At 42.6% G+C, this 15,243-nt stretch overlaps 1 protein-coding gene across 1 annotated transcript; it reads right to left on the bottom strand.

Annotated features, from left to right (window-relative positions):
* Positions 1 to 4,878: 4,878 nt before the first annotated feature.
* On the bottom strand, positions 4,879 to 5,503 carry LOC134208825 (uncharacterized). The gene is made up of 2 exons (XM_062684771.1): positions 5,319 to 5,503; positions 4,879 to 5,266 (listed from the first exon to the last, which is right to left on the bottom strand). Exons 1-2 carry the CDS (start codon positions 5,501 to 5,503, stop codon positions 4,879 to 4,881), a joined length of 573 nt encoding a protein of 190 aa, XP_062540755.1.
* Between the last annotated feature and the right edge of the window lie 9,740 nt (positions 5,504 to 15,243).

The following is a 15,243-nucleotide window of genomic DNA, read 5'->3' as shown; positions in this document are numbered from 1 at the left end:
AAGAGGCTCAGAAGCCTCCTTTCAAGAGGCTCAGAGCCTCCTTTCAAGAGGCTCAGAAGCCTCCTTTCAAGAGGCTCAGAGCCTCCTTTCAAGAGGCTCAGGCCTCCCTTTCAAGAGGCTCGGCCTCCTTTCAAGAGGCTCAGAAGCCTCCTTTCAAGAGGCTCAGAAGCCTCCTTTCAAGAGGCTCAGAAGCCTCCTTTCAAGAGGCCTGGAAGCCTCCTTTCAAGAGGCTCAGAGCCTCCTTTCAAGAGGCTCAGGCCTCCTTTCAAGAGGCTCAGGAAGCCTCCTTTCAAGAGGCTCCAGAGCCTCCTTTCAAGAGGCTCAGGCCTCCTTTCAAGAGGCTCCAGCCTCCTTTCAAGAGGCTCAGAGCCTCCTTTCAAGAGGCTCAGGAAGCCTCCTTTCAAGAGGCTCCAGAAGCCTCCTTTCAAGAGGCTCAGAAGCCTCCTTTCAAGAGGCTCAGAGCCTCCCTTTCAAGAGGCTCAAGCCTCCTTTCAAGAGGCTCAGAAGCCTCCTTTCAAGAGGCTCAGGCCTCCTTTCAAGAGCTCAAGCCTCCTTTCAAGAGGCTCAGGCCTCCTTTCAAGAGGCCTCAGGCCTCCTTCAAGAGGCTCAGAAGCCTCCTTTCAAGAGGCTCAAGCCTCCTTTCAAGAGGCTCAGGCCTCCTTTCAAGAGGCTCAGGCCTCCTTTCAAGAGGCTCAGAAGCCTCCTTTCAAGATGCTCAGAAGCCTCCTTTCAAGAGGGAAGTCTCCTTTCAAGAGGCCTCAGAAGCCTCCTTTCAAGAGGCTCAGAAGCCTCCTTTCAAGAGGCTCCAGAGCCTCCTTTCAAGAGGCCTGGAAGCCTCCTTTCAAGAGCTCAGGCCTCCTTTCAAGAGGCTCAGGCCTCCTTTCAAGAGGCTCAGGAAGCCTCATTTCAAGAGGCTCCAGGCCTCCTTTCAAGAGGCTCCAGAAGCCTCCTTTCAAGAGGCTCAGGCCTCCTTTCCAAGAGGCTCAAGCCTCCCTTTCAAGAGGCTCGGAAGCCTCCTTTCAAGAGGCTCAGAAGCCTCCTTTCAAGAGGATCAGAAGCCTCCCTTTCAAGAGGCTCAGAGCCTTCTTTCAAGAGGCTCCAGGCCTCCCTTTCAAGAGGCTCAGGCCTCCTTTCAAGAGGCTCAGAAGCCTCCTTTCAAGAGGCTCAGGAAGCCTCCTTTCAAAGAGGCTCAGGCCTCCTTTCAAGAGGCTCAGGCCTCCTTTCAAGAGGCTCGGAAGCCTCCCTTTCAAGAGGCTCAGAAGCCTCCTTTCAAGAGGCTCAGAAGCCTCCTTTCAAGAGGCTCAGGCCTCCTTTCAAGAGGCCTCAGAAGCCTCCTTTCAAGAGGCTCAGGCCTCCCTTTCAAGAGGCTCAGAGCCTCCTTTCAAGAGCTCAGAAGCCTCCCTTTCAAGAGGCTCAGAAGCCTCCTTTCAAGAGGCCTCGAAGCCTCCTTTCAAGAGGCTCAAGCCTCCTTTCAAGAGGCCTCAAGCCTCCTTTCAAGAGGCTCAGAAGCCTCCTTTCAAGAGGCTCAGAGCCTCCTTTCAAGAGGCTCAGAGCCTCCTTTCAAGAGGCTCAGGCCTCCTTTCAAGAGGCTCAGAAGCCTCCTTTCAAGAGGCTCAGAAGCCTCCTTTCAAGAGGCTCAGAGCCTCCTTTCAAGAGGCTCAGAGCCTCCTTTCAAGAGGCCAGGGCCTCCTTTCAAGAGGCCAGAGCCTCCTTTCAAGAGGCCTGGAAGCCTCTTATCAAGATTCCCAGAAGCCTCCTTTTAAGAGGCCCGAAAGCCTCCATTCAAAAGGCCCGAAAGCCTCTTTTCAAGAGGCCCGGAAGCCTCCTTTCAAGAGGCCCGGAAGCCTCCTTTCAAGAGGCCAGGCCTCCTTTCAAGAGGCCAGAAGCCTCCTTTCAAGAGGCCCGGAAGCCACCTTTCAAGAGGCTCAGGAAGCCTCCTTTCAAGAGAGGCTCAGAAGCCTCCTTTCAAGAGGCTCAGAGCCTCCTTTCAAGAGGCTCGGAAGTCTCCTTTCAAGAGGCTCGGAAGCCTCCTTTCAAGAGGGAACCCTAGCAGCACACATGTTTCACATAGGTTACTGCAACTGTTTTGTGACCAGATCTGGTCACAAACAAGTTGCTGCAACCATTTCTGTCTAATTTGTGTTGCTCAGGAAGCCTCCCTTTCAAGAGGCTCAGAAGCCTCCTTTCAAGAAGCTCAGGAAGCCTCCTTTCAAGAAGCTCAGAAGCCTCCTTTCAAGAGGCTCAGGCCTCCTTTCAAGAGGATCGGAAGCCTCCTTTAACGAGGATCGGAAGCCTCCTTTCAAGAGGATCGGAAGCCTCCTTTCAAGAGGCCCAGGCCTCCTTTCAAGAGGCCAGGAAGCCTTCTTTCAAGAGGCTCAGAAGCCTCCTTTCAAGAGGCTCAGAAGCCTCCCTTTCAAGAGGCCCAGGCCTCCTTCCAAGAGGCCCGGAAGCCTCCTTTCAAGAGGCCCGGAAGACTCCTTTCGAGAGGCTCGGAAGCCTCCTTTCAAGAGGCCCAGAGCCTCCTTTCAAGAGGCCCGGAAGCCTCCTTTCAAGAGGCCCGGGAGGCCTCCTCTCAAGAGGCCCGGAAGCCTCCTTTCAAGAGGCCCAGAGCCTCCTTTCAAGAGGCTCAGGAAGCCTCCTTTCAAGAGGCCCAGGCCTCCTTTCAAGAGGCCCAGAAGCCTCCTTTCAAGAGGCCCAGGAAGCCTCCTTTCAAGAGGCCTGGAAGCTTCCTTTCAAAAGGCCCTGGAAGCCTCCTTTCAAGAAGCTCAGAGCCTCCTTTCAAGAGGCTCAGGCCTCCTTTCAAGAGGCTCAGGCCTTCTTTCAAGAGGCTCAGGAAGCCTTCTTTCAAGAGGCTCAGAAGCCTCCTTTCAAGAGGCTCAGAAGCCTCCTTTCAAGAGGCTCAGCCTCCTTTCAAGAGGCTCAGGCCTCCTTTCAAGAGGCTCAGGCCTCCTTTCAAGAGGCTCAGAAGCCTCCTTTCAAGAGGCTCAGAAGCCTCCTTTCAAGAGGCTCAGGCCTCCTTTCAAGAGGCTCAGAGCCTCCTTTCAAGAGGCTCAGGAAGCCTCCTTTCAAGAGGCTCAGAGCCTCCTTTCAAGAGGCTCAGAAGCCTCCTTTCAAGAGGCTCAGAAGCCTCCTTTCAAGAGGCTCAGAAGCCTCCTTTCAAGAGGCTCAGAAGCCTCCTTTCAAGAGGCTCAGAGCCTCCTTTCAAGAGGCTCAGAAGCCTCCTTTCAAGAGGCTCAGAAGCCTCCTTTCAAGAGGCTCAGAAGCCTCCTTTCAAGAGGCTCAGAAGCCTTCTTTCAAGAGGCTCAGGAAGCCTCCTTTCAAGAGGCTCAGAAGCCTCCTTTCAAGAGGCTCAGAGCCTCCTTTCAAGAGGCTCAGAAGCCTCCTTTCAAGAGGCTCAAACCTCCTTTCAAGAGGCTCAGGAAGCCTCCTTTCAAGAGGCTCAGAAGCCTCCTTTCAAGAGGCTCAGAAGCCTCCTTTCAAGAGGCTCAGAGCCTCCTTTCAAGAGGCTCAGAGCCTCCTTTCAAGAGGCTCAGAAGCCTCCTTTCAAGAGGCTCAGAAGCCTCCTTTCAAGAGGCTCAGAAGCCTCCTTTCAAGAGGCTCAGAAGCCTCCTTTCAAGAGGCTCGGAAGCCTCCTTTCAAGAGGCTCGGAAGCCTCCTTTCAAGAGGCTCGGAAGCCTCCTTTCAAGAGGCTCGGAAGCCTCCTTTCAAGAGGCTCGGAAGCCTCCTTTCAAGAGGCTCGGAAGCCTCCCCAGTAAACCACATATCGTATAACAAACAGCAAATAAAGTCGCATTTGCGTCCATCAAAAATCTGAATCGCATTGTATATCAAACTTTGTCAGATTATTGTCAAAGGATGTTGTATTGAATGCATCGTATACGATTATTTTTACCGTAGTGAAAATCAATCGTAATTGTGTGAATGCATGAAACGTCGTAATGACTTATACTCCTTGCAATATCCTATATGAGTGCGAATGAATGTCTATGTGAATCGTAATACAATCGAAACCACTTCAGTCCAAACGGCTTGTTGAAGTTTCAAGCAGTTGTAAAGAAATAAATTGTGTAGTTTATGTTGGACAAAAATCCAAATTAGTACGAGATGTGCAGTATGGTGCAGTGGTAGAGTATCCGCCTGCAAATCCAAAGATCGCATGTTCGAGACTTGGTGCTGGCAGGATTTCTTTTTTCAAATTTTTATGTATAATCGTAATACTGTTCTCATGATGTCGGGAAAAATCGTATAATAAAACTCGTATGTACCTATATCGCCTCCACTTTGGTACGTATATAGCCAATCTGTGCATTATATACGATTAAGTTGGTTCTTATATAATAACCTATATCAAGAGATATAGGTACCAGAATGTTGACTGGGTCCTTTCAAGAGGCTCGGAAGCCTCCTTTCAAGAGGCTCGGAAGCCTCCTTTCCGACGACCCACATCCGTGGTCCTGAGTACTTTCTCAATCCAATGGGTAACCGAGCGTGTGCCGAGGTCGGTTCAATGATTCTGGGTGGAGAAAGCTTCCGGATCAATGGTGCCCCAACGACTCGAAGCCCGTACATCTTATTTTCCATTCCCTTGAGCCACTTGGCCTTCTGCTTAAGCTTTGAGCCATTCAGCTCCACCTTGATACCGGACTACTCGGATAGACTTTGGTGGTGGATCAATATTCCCCGGCGTCACCGTTACCCCTCGTAACCAACGCTACGTTCTGGGGCTACGGACTCGTCTGTGCAGGTAGCACCTGAAGTATCCGTGACCTGTTAAGAGCCAAAGTTTAGCTCTCCGTGAGGTCTGCTTATCCATGCCGACACATTTGGGACTAGGCGATGGGTCCACCTGCCCTTAATCGAGTTGTCCTACTCTCTCTGTCATTCAGCTACCATTACTGCCTTGATATTACTCATGCTCCTAAGGGCGTAGCACTTCCCGTCTTCCTTCACCACCAGTTTGATGGGCATCAGGCCTGCGAGTACTAATGCCACCTCACGAGATATGGTGCGATATGCGCTGATGGCTCTCAGACTCATCAACTTATGAGTACTCTCCAGCTTTCGGGCGTTGCAGTTTGCGCTCAACGCTGACACCAAGATTAGATTTCTGTTCCGCAGTAATAAAACCGCCACGCTTGCCAGCAGCCTGCGCTTGCTGGAGCAAATCCTAGAGATGTCCTCTATAATCATAAATAGTGCCGCTATCACCGTCGACACGCACTTGCGTGCGTAGTCCACATGACTTTTGAAGCTAAACTTATTGAAGCTAAATCATCACCCAAATTGTTTAAGAAATCTTTCGAAAGATGAGGTCGCACATCGATCTCCGGTTGTTGGCAACTATCATCTCCGTTTTATGATGCGCCAGCTGTAGTTTCCTGCCGCGCAACGTTTCTTGACGAGACGGATCGAATAGACTGCAGAATCCCACAAGCTTGACTCCTGGCGGGAGCTTTAACCTCAGCACACCATGGTAAATCAAATTCCACAGCAGTGGACCCATGATACTGCCGTAATCTTAAAAAGTGACGTATACGCCATTTTTCATAGAGCTCTTTAACAGAAAAATGGCAAACATGCATGTTGTAATTTGGCTGTTACGTCACTTTCTCATATTACGGCAGGATCGATCATTTCTAAAACCAAAATGGTTTAGGAGTGAAATTATATCCTTTCGGCAACAACATATTTTTACGAGAAAGACAAATAGGCTGAGAGGCCATTTTAATTAAATGAACCTTCAATGTACTTTAAGAAGTCATAAATCAAATTCATGAAATGTATAATGAAAATCAATTATCCTTGATTATTATTATTTTTATTGAATTCAAGAAATAACCAACACCTATCGATTTCCCAACGCACCCCTTATAAGCTTAACCAACGCACTGTAGCATTTTACCCCCAATCCATAACGACCTCGCAAATTGATTCCTAAACGGCGACGACATCGTTTTTCGATGTAGCCCCTTAGAGGATAAAACGATTAGCCCTGTCTTTATCTGGCTCTGGCCCTTGTTCTACTGCCACCGATATCATACAGCGCCGACCGTCTGCACCCAGTCTTGTTCGTATGCTGTAGCAGATGCTCGCCGTCGTAGTCGTTGTCGAAAAAAAATGCGCTCGACTTCCTCCAGCCGCAGAGTCATGCATAATCGCCAACCCCTCTCGGTACCTTATGCACTGTATCAGGTTTAGGTTATGGTGGCCTACGCAGCAGGCAAAGAAATTGAGTCTGCGAAGAACGTCGTTAGCTCGAATCCGTACCACTACTGGCCCGCAGTCAGACGGCGATTGGATTCGGTTTTATTGTTATTGAACGAGAGTGAGTGGTCTCTTCATTTTTCATTATATCGCAATTATATGCATGAGTCTGGGAGTGAACCGAAGTGCCTGATGGCGTCGGAAGAATCGCAGACGCATCACCCGTCGCCGAATTCGTTTGAATGACCTCTGGTTTTTCTTGGGTCACTAATTACCGCTAGACGACGTCGAATGGGATGAATTTCATTGGTGCCACATCGATGGGATTCAGTATTTTCTTATGCTGCGGCAGAACCGAACGATGCTGAAGATACTAGCATTTATTGTCATCAGTAGGGTTGCTAAACCATTTAAAATATTAATTATCTGACTTTCTATATAAATTAGAATCTACTAAAACGAGAATGTTGTGTTTTAATTTGTTTTTGTTATTAAAACGTTAAAAACTGCTGATAAGCAAATTTCATTAGCTTATCTTATTTTACGGATATTTCGGCTTCTACTGATACTAATCTTTGCCACATTTTGCATTAATAAACTGAACATTACTTCAAATTAGTTAATTTGCCATCACTCCTGCCAACAGAAGTCATTATATCTCTTATTCCATCAAACCCGGTCCTGTCACCGCAGTGTCTCCGTCCTGGCCGAAATCTCTTGCCAATAATAAAAATTTCATTTCATATTTCACGCAATCGTCAGATGTTGGCAAGAGGCGAGACGAATCTGCCACCAATGTTGTCTGTGCTTTTGTGCTGCCGGATCGCAACGGCACCAAGGAGGGAGTCGGAAAAAATCTCCGTCATCATAAGCCATGCACTGAGTGACAGCTTGGAAGATTCTAATTGAAATCCCTCTGCCCGAAAAGGAAGACCCCAGAGCGAGGGAAAAAACAGGGAAGAAATGCTGGCGCACAATTGTATAATTCAATTACGGTGCAAGCGAAAAACTTCTGCGGTGCGGCTGCTGCATGTTTCAATTCATAAACTCCGGCCGCCCAGAGACCCGAGAAGTGAATTGCAGATGATGTATGATGAATAATTAGATTGATGATGTTACGGTCGTCAAATTAGTGTTTTGTTCGTGGCGCGCAACTTTTGTGCAGATTCTAGGAGTTAATATTCCGACAACTGAACCGAACGTGGTAGAGGCCGAGCGATGCTTTAGAGAGCTCACACAGCTCTCGCTCGGCTCATACGGGTTCGGTGTGGTGCTGCAAATAGGCATAATCGCGCACACAATGCACAACGCTGGAAGTAAGTTGCTCATAATGAGGCGTAAAATTGCGAAAGATTGATTGTTCTGCATTGTTTTGCAGTAGCGTGGTGACAGGAGTCTGGACTTTCCATGATAACTCCTCGTTAAACGGATGCTAATGGATTGCGGTGGTTCCGGGAACGTTTGAAAATTTGAATATGAATGTGATGAGCGGTTGTGAGGAAGTTATTGTAAATAGCTGTAAGCATCAATGAAGGAAGGTTGACTATGATTTTGTGATAATTGCAGGCTTTAGAATAAGTTCAACTGTCTATAGTCTATAGTCTATAAAATTATTATACTTTGGATTAGCCTCTGCTACGATGTTCTGCTGGGATGCAATCTAGCGCTTATTTGCAGGTTCCGTTTTAGCCCCTACTTAAGGTTTAGCAATTCCAGTCGTTTGTTTCCAATGTTTCTGAATTTCAGTTGCTATCAGCCTCTGGTGACACTGACAATGGAGCTCGTTGTTTGAGACACAATTGTAAGGCCACCTTGCCTAAATTATGCTCGGCAGGTATCTGTTCATAAACACCTGGAGCCGCTTGAACTTACTTGAAGCAGCACAGATTCATGACGGAGCTAAAAAAAATGGAATTAAGTGCGTTGACTCATCTGTCTGTTTTAAACTCGAAAACTCGAAAAGGGAGCCCTTACCCTCTTGACTCGTGCATCGATCTTGGTTTTGCAGTAAACGCCATTTGGCTACTAATATATTGGAAGATTTCAACATTCTCCTCTGATAGTCCGGCTATTGTGAAGCTGGGCACTGGCAGCACCAGAGTTCTAGCATTTTTGGCGTAATTGATTCATTCATAATTTGGCATCAGTAGGAAGAACTAAATGTTTGGCCGTTTCAAATATAACAAAAATTTTATTACATTCTATCGTCTATAATTGAAAAGTTCACTAAGAATTATTTGAAATATTTTCCAAAATACTTTCAATTCCTGTGTGATAATAGATAGAGTGTAGTTGCGACAATTTAAGGGGTTTTAAAGCAAGCAATATCAGAATCGAAACCCTCATGACTCAACACACATATCAATCATAATGTGGCGGGATGACTTTTTGCTATATTTCAAAAATGATTATGTTCTTACTTCTTAAGTTGCTGAATGCTGAATCTCAGTTCTGAGATCTACAAATGCAATCCTTACACTGACTAGATACCGCAAATATGTGAAATACAGGGGTTAGACAAAAAGGTTAAGATAGGCAAAATTTTGTCGAAGTTCAAATCAGCATAACTTTGCGTAGAATGATCCGATTTCGATGAAACCGGGACCTTCGGACGCGGAAACTCTTCTAGTATACTGTCCTTATGATTGGACCTCAGATTGGGGCTTGGCCACCGTAGATGTTCCGGGTTTTCCGAGGGTATGTTAAAAATGCATTTTTTCTTCTGCTTGTCGTTTTATCTGACGTTTACTGATATCATGTTTTATACTCTCCCTGAAAACAAGAACTAGTAAGCTGACCAATGCTGGCTGCAGATCGAAAATTCGTTTGGTATACGCAAAGATATGGCCATTTTCGTTAAATCGGTACGGGATTGGCCATACACCCTGAACAAATGTCACTTTCGCAGAACACCCGGAACATGTTACAAATTGGCCAGAGAGTCTCACAGTCACCATAATGTATCTTTAATAAAGATCCTATATTCATCGTCTTGGGAAAACATGAATTTTGACACTCATATATGCATAGTTCCAGACGGTGCCAAAACCGGCCCCTCATGGAATGCCCTTGGAACCTGCTATAAGGGTACCAGTGGACACTATCATTCTGGAAATGTTTCTGTAATCATTGTCTCGCAAAGCCAGGGAAGCTAGCAAGCTCGCAAAGCTAGGGAATAATGCCAAACATAGATACCCATATTTGCATTATTCCCTAGCAGCACACATGTTCCACATAGGTTACTGTAACTTATATATGACCAGATTCAGCCACAATCAAGTTGCTGCAACCGTTTTTGTCTGATTTGTGCTGCTCGGGTTCCGATCTGTTATCATTTCATCATGTTCCCGGAACCGTTTTTACGGAAATGGCCATATCTCTGCGTAGTTTTGATGGATTCTCGATCTACAGCCATCGTTGGCCGGCATATTAGTTCTAGTTTTTGGAGAAAGCATAAAACATGATGAAAGTAAACGTCACATAAAATGACAAGCAGTGGAAAAAATGCATTTTGAACATACCTTCGGAAAACCCGGAACATCTACGGTGACCAAGAACCAATCTTAGGTTTTGCAGGGGGGCAATATACTAGAAAAGCGTCCGGTTCTGATGGTCCTGATTTTATCAAAATCGGATTATTGTACGCAAAGTTATGATGATTTGAATTTCGACATAATTTTACCTATCTCAACCTTTTTGTCTAACCCCTGTATATGTCAAACAACAGTTTTTTTTTTGCATCTCCGTTCTCAACTCTACCTGTTTGTTTTAATTTTCTTCAAAACTGTTCCCTTCCTAAAGTTTGCAATAGGCACATTGATTGATTACGCTTTTGTCCATGCGTCCATGCAGATGACCACTCGCGCTCATACAAACATTAATGAGCTTTCCTCATGTGAGCAACTCGCTCCCTTTACGAAAATACAAATTAATAACACAGTCGTACTGATCTATTTTCCATGCGAGCACCATTCGCTCTCTTTGCGAACATTAGCAACACTAAGTTGCACTGAGCACTTTATGCGAGCACCACTCGCGCTCATACAAAAATTGACAAACTAAGTCGTACTGAGCTTTTTTCATGCGAGCACCACTCGAACATTAGCAATACTAAGTTGCACTGAGCACTTTATGCGAGCACCACTCGCGCTCATACAGAAATTGGCTAAACTGAGTCGTACTGAGCTTTTTCATGCGAGCACCACTCGCGCTCATACAAAAATTGACAAACTAAGTCGTACTGAGCTTTTTTATGCAAGCACCACTTTATGCGCTCTTTATGAACATTAGCATTACTAAGTTGTACTTTGTACTGAGCAGTTTATGTGAGCACCACTCGATTTGTATTGAACACTTAGCAGCATGTTTGAATTGAATCTACATATAAAAATATATTAATTACTCGACGCATTTCAATGATACTCATATCAAAATTCGTATTCAGCAGAAATAGTCAAGTTAGTTGGTCGGGGTTCTGCTAATTCGCACCAAGCCTCTATGAAAAATCACCCAGTTTTGTGCACAAAATGATGTGTAGGGGTTCTAATTATTACCAATCCGTATCAAACGTTTCTCAACTCAGTAATCAAAGATATTTGAATAAACCCAGATTAATCCACCTAGCGGTGATGGTGCCTTTCTCGTTTCTTTCGAGTGAGTAATTTCTACGCACTTTTGGTGAAAAAAAAGTATTCTGACCATAACTTCTGAGCTTATAGTCCGATCTAGAGGCCTGAATAAGAGAAACGCTGATAGAAAATATGACTCTGCCAACACTGTATTCAATCTTCTTCATCAAAGGACAACACATGAAAAGGAAGAAATGATTTATGTAGATAAAATCTTAAAATCCCCTATTTTATGTGTCCACATCACATAACAATAGAATACAATAAACAATGGAATTTCATTTCATAATCTATTTATAACTTGCATATATTATTGAAAACTAATGTAAAATACATTCAATTTTGTTTATTGAAAAATGGCACAAAATCGAATTTTGCCGTTTTCAGTATTTGAGCCAACATTTTGGCTGCTTGACAGGTCTCCTGCTCGATTGGCTGCTGTTTTTGACGGTTCGATTGGCGGCACATAGTATGTTAATGAATAATGCTTCCAATGAATGATTAAATTTGTTATGATTAAATCATTCGACTCTATGATTAAAGATTATGATTAATGATTTATTCATTTTTAACAATGAATAATGATTATGATTAACGATTAAAATATTTTTTGACAATGATTAACGATTATGATTAAAGAATAAAACGTTTGAAGTATGATTAACGATTACCGATCGTGATTAAATGTTGACACAATATGTGTATGATTAATGATTAACGATAGATATGATTTATGATTAATGATTATGAATAATCAAATTAAATGATTTGCATAGCGATTACCAAATAATGTTATTAAAGGTATAAAAATTGTATGAATAATGAATAAATGTAATGTATGCAATGATTAAAATTGATGATTAATGAATAAACTCAAAACATTCATGAATACAATTAGTGATTAATGATTAAATGCAAAAATTTATGATTAACGATTAGTGATTAATAATTGAATCGATTTTTTGTATGATTATGATTAATGAATAATGATTAAATAACCCATTATTCATTAATCATGATTAAATCAATGATTAATCACTAATGATCTGGCACATACCTATCCGCGTTTCTCTTATTCAGGCCTCTAGTCCGATCCGGCCAATTTTCAACAGGAAACAATGGGATCGAATTCTGCATCGAATGCAACTTCTTGCGAGCAAATCGGCTGAGGATACATATGTGACTAAAATGGCCATAACTCCATAGTCCGATTCCGCCAATTTTAAATACGAAACAATGGGACAAGATTCCGCGTCGAATGCAACTTGTTGCGAGAAAATCCGTTAAAGATAAGTGCCTGATAAATGAGTGAGAATTTTGTACGTGTGTCTTACGTAAAAACATAATTTTAGCCATAACTTCGAAACCCATAGTCCGATTGGGCCAATTTTCAATACGAAACAATTGGGCAAGATTCTACGTCGAATGAAACTTGTTGCGAGTAAATCAGCTAAGAGTAAGTGCCTAAAACGTGTCTTATACATAAATATATTTTGGCCATAATTCCGAATCCCATAGTCCGATTGGGCCAATTTTCAATATGAAACAATGGGACAAGATTCTACGTCGAATGAAACTTGTTGCGAGTAAATCAGCTAAGAGTAAGTGTCTAAAACGTGAGTGAGAATTTTTCTTATACATAAATATATTTTGGCCATGATTCCGAATCCCATAGCCCGATTCGGCCAATTTTCAATACGAAACAATGGAACAGGATTTCGCATCGAATGCAACTTGTTGCGAGCAAATCGGTTAAGCATAAGTGCCTAAAAAATGAGTGAGAATTTTGTACGTGTTTCTCATGTGAAAAAGTGGATTTTGGCCATAACTCCGAAGTCCATAGTCCGATTTGGCCAATTTTCAATACGAAACAATGGGACAAGATTCCGCGTCGAATGCAACTTGTTGCGAGCAAATCGGTTAATGATAAGTGCCTGAAAAATGAGTGAGATTATTTTGCGCACACACATACACACATACACACACATACACACAGACATCACTTCAATTCGTCGAGCTGAGTCGATCGGTATATAACACTATGGGTCTCGGGACTCCTATAAAAAGTTCGTTTTGGAGCGAACATATAGCCTTTACGTATACTTTGTATACGATAAAGGCAAAAGATATACTTTTGTTTATTCAAGTCTGTGATTTGTGTTCTTTTTTTAACGAGGAAAGCATTACAGTGAAAAACTGCCTTAAGCCTGCTTTAAGTGCTTGGGCCTGACTTTTTTTAAAGATATACATATTTTGAAACGCAGTTTTGTGGATTAGTCGAGGAATTAATTCCGAATTGATAAACAGCGGTCGAATCGAAGGGGAATGTCCACCTAGTGGTAACTATAACAAACATTCAAATTATTTATTATTAATGCGCCCTTCGACGCATCGTAACGCCTAATCTGAGGCATAACCACGTGATTAGAATGTAGAAATAAATCAAACCAAGCAGCAACACAAGTGAGGCACATTGCAATGATTTTACACACTCCGATTAGAACAGAAAAAGATCAAATTTAAAAAGAATTGCAAACCACTCACTCTTTCAACCAACCTTTAGTTTCAGCGGCTATCAAATTGACGGGCGACCTCAGATATATGCATCCACTTTGAATTCAACATACAATACTTACATTCTCAAACACGTGCTCACCATTGTTACCATTTCTTTCCTCGTGACACATTTCCAGATTGCTTTGATTGCTAATGATGTGGCTATCAGTTGTGATTGCATTAGGCCTACTTCGATGGTTTTGATGAAATTGAATATTTGCTTCATATAATAAACAGCAAGTGCTATTTCACTGCCACACAACCCCCCAGACCCATTGTCACCCCCGATGGCGGTACCAACGAAAAACGTAGGGGGTCTATTAGGTCAGTAATCTAAAATGAAAAATAGAAGAGAGTATCAAACATTATAAGAAATGTCACTAAAACAGATTATTATATAGGTATATGTTTTTTTGTCCTTATTAGCGAGACTTTCAGCCCAAGGAAAAATATATTTCATTATATTTCTATAAGCTAGGGTATCGCGAAGGGATATTGGAAGAGAATAGCCTAATTTTGTAATATTATCAATAAGTTTTTTTGCTCGGTAAAGCATATCGAGAGCAAACGAAAAGAATATGATCAATAGGGTGTCCCAAAATTGAACAAAGTCTGGGATTTTGGGGCTCAACCTTCAAATGAAAGCTTAGAGTAAAGCAAAAGAAAAATTGTTCTACGACAACTCTGGGAAATGACGTTTAGGGGTGGCCCCGACGCGTTTTATGAAAAAAGTGCATTTTTTATAGGTAACATCGAAAATACCGGTATATCGGAAAGAAATTCGATGAAACCCATCCATTTTATATTTTTTACATTTAACTTAGGGTCTATACTTTATGGTAAAACTTTGATACCATATGTTTTAGGTCTATATATTTTTCACTGATGCTTTAAATGCCCAACAATGATGAATTTTTCTTAATATTTTTTTATTAATGCATCCAAAACGGGTATCCATCATAATGCTTTCGAAACTAGATATACATAGAAACATGGGGAATTTTATAACGAATATTTTGCTAAAAATAGCAACCTTCTATCTCTATCCGTTTAAAAGTTGATTAATTATTTTAGAGCGTCTTAGGGGAAATGCTACAAGGTTAAAAGACTATTTATTCTTCCATTTACTTCCACTATTAACTTTTTATGTATCAACAAGCAGATACGTATTTCGTTTCCTACTTGCAAGCTTCTTCAGTGTTTGTTATCGACTGAAGAAAAACATTGCTCATTAACTTTAAATATGGTGTGTAGGTAGAACTGCAGGTAAAAATTAGGTCATGTCGCTTGGACCGATTCGTCGTCGTCCCGTGGGTAGTAATCTAAACAGCCAGGTATATCCGTTTCCTTGATCTTTGTTAAGTAAGTTTATTTGTTTGTTTGTAAATTTCTAAGCTTTCCGCTACGTCAAGTTTCCAAGGATTTTGTATTTGTCTGAGAAGTGATATGTTGTCTTTGGTTAATTGATGATCTTCGTTAAATATATGTTCGGCTACTTTAGATTTGAAATGATAATGTATACCTTTTTCAGTGTCTTTGTTTGCTTTAGTTACTTCTGCCAAATGTTCTTTGAACCTCGTGTCTAGCGTTCGTTTTGTCTGTCCTATGTAGATTTTGTCACAGTGTGGGCATGATATTTTATAAACTCCAGATTTTCCTAATGCGTCAACGGGGTCTTTTGTGCTTCCAAGTAGTGTCTTCAGTTGGTTGTTCCTGCTACTGAAAACTAATTCGATACCAATTTTTCTAAATTTAGAGCGTAATGGTCTGGTTATATTATGGTCAAAATTAACGGATACTCGTCGCAATTCATTTGTTATTGGTGATAATGTAGTTAATGATTTTCTGTACTGGG

The sequence above is a fragment of the Armigeres subalbatus genome, chromosome 2 (genome assembly GCF_024139115.2).
Source record: "Armigeres subalbatus isolate Guangzhou_Male chromosome 2, GZ_Asu_2, whole genome shotgun sequence".
NCBI lineage: Eukaryota > Metazoa > Arthropoda > Insecta > Diptera > Culicidae > Armigeres > Armigeres subalbatus.
Note: the sequence above shows the minus strand (reverse complement) of the source record. Positions and strands in the feature narration are given on the sequence as shown.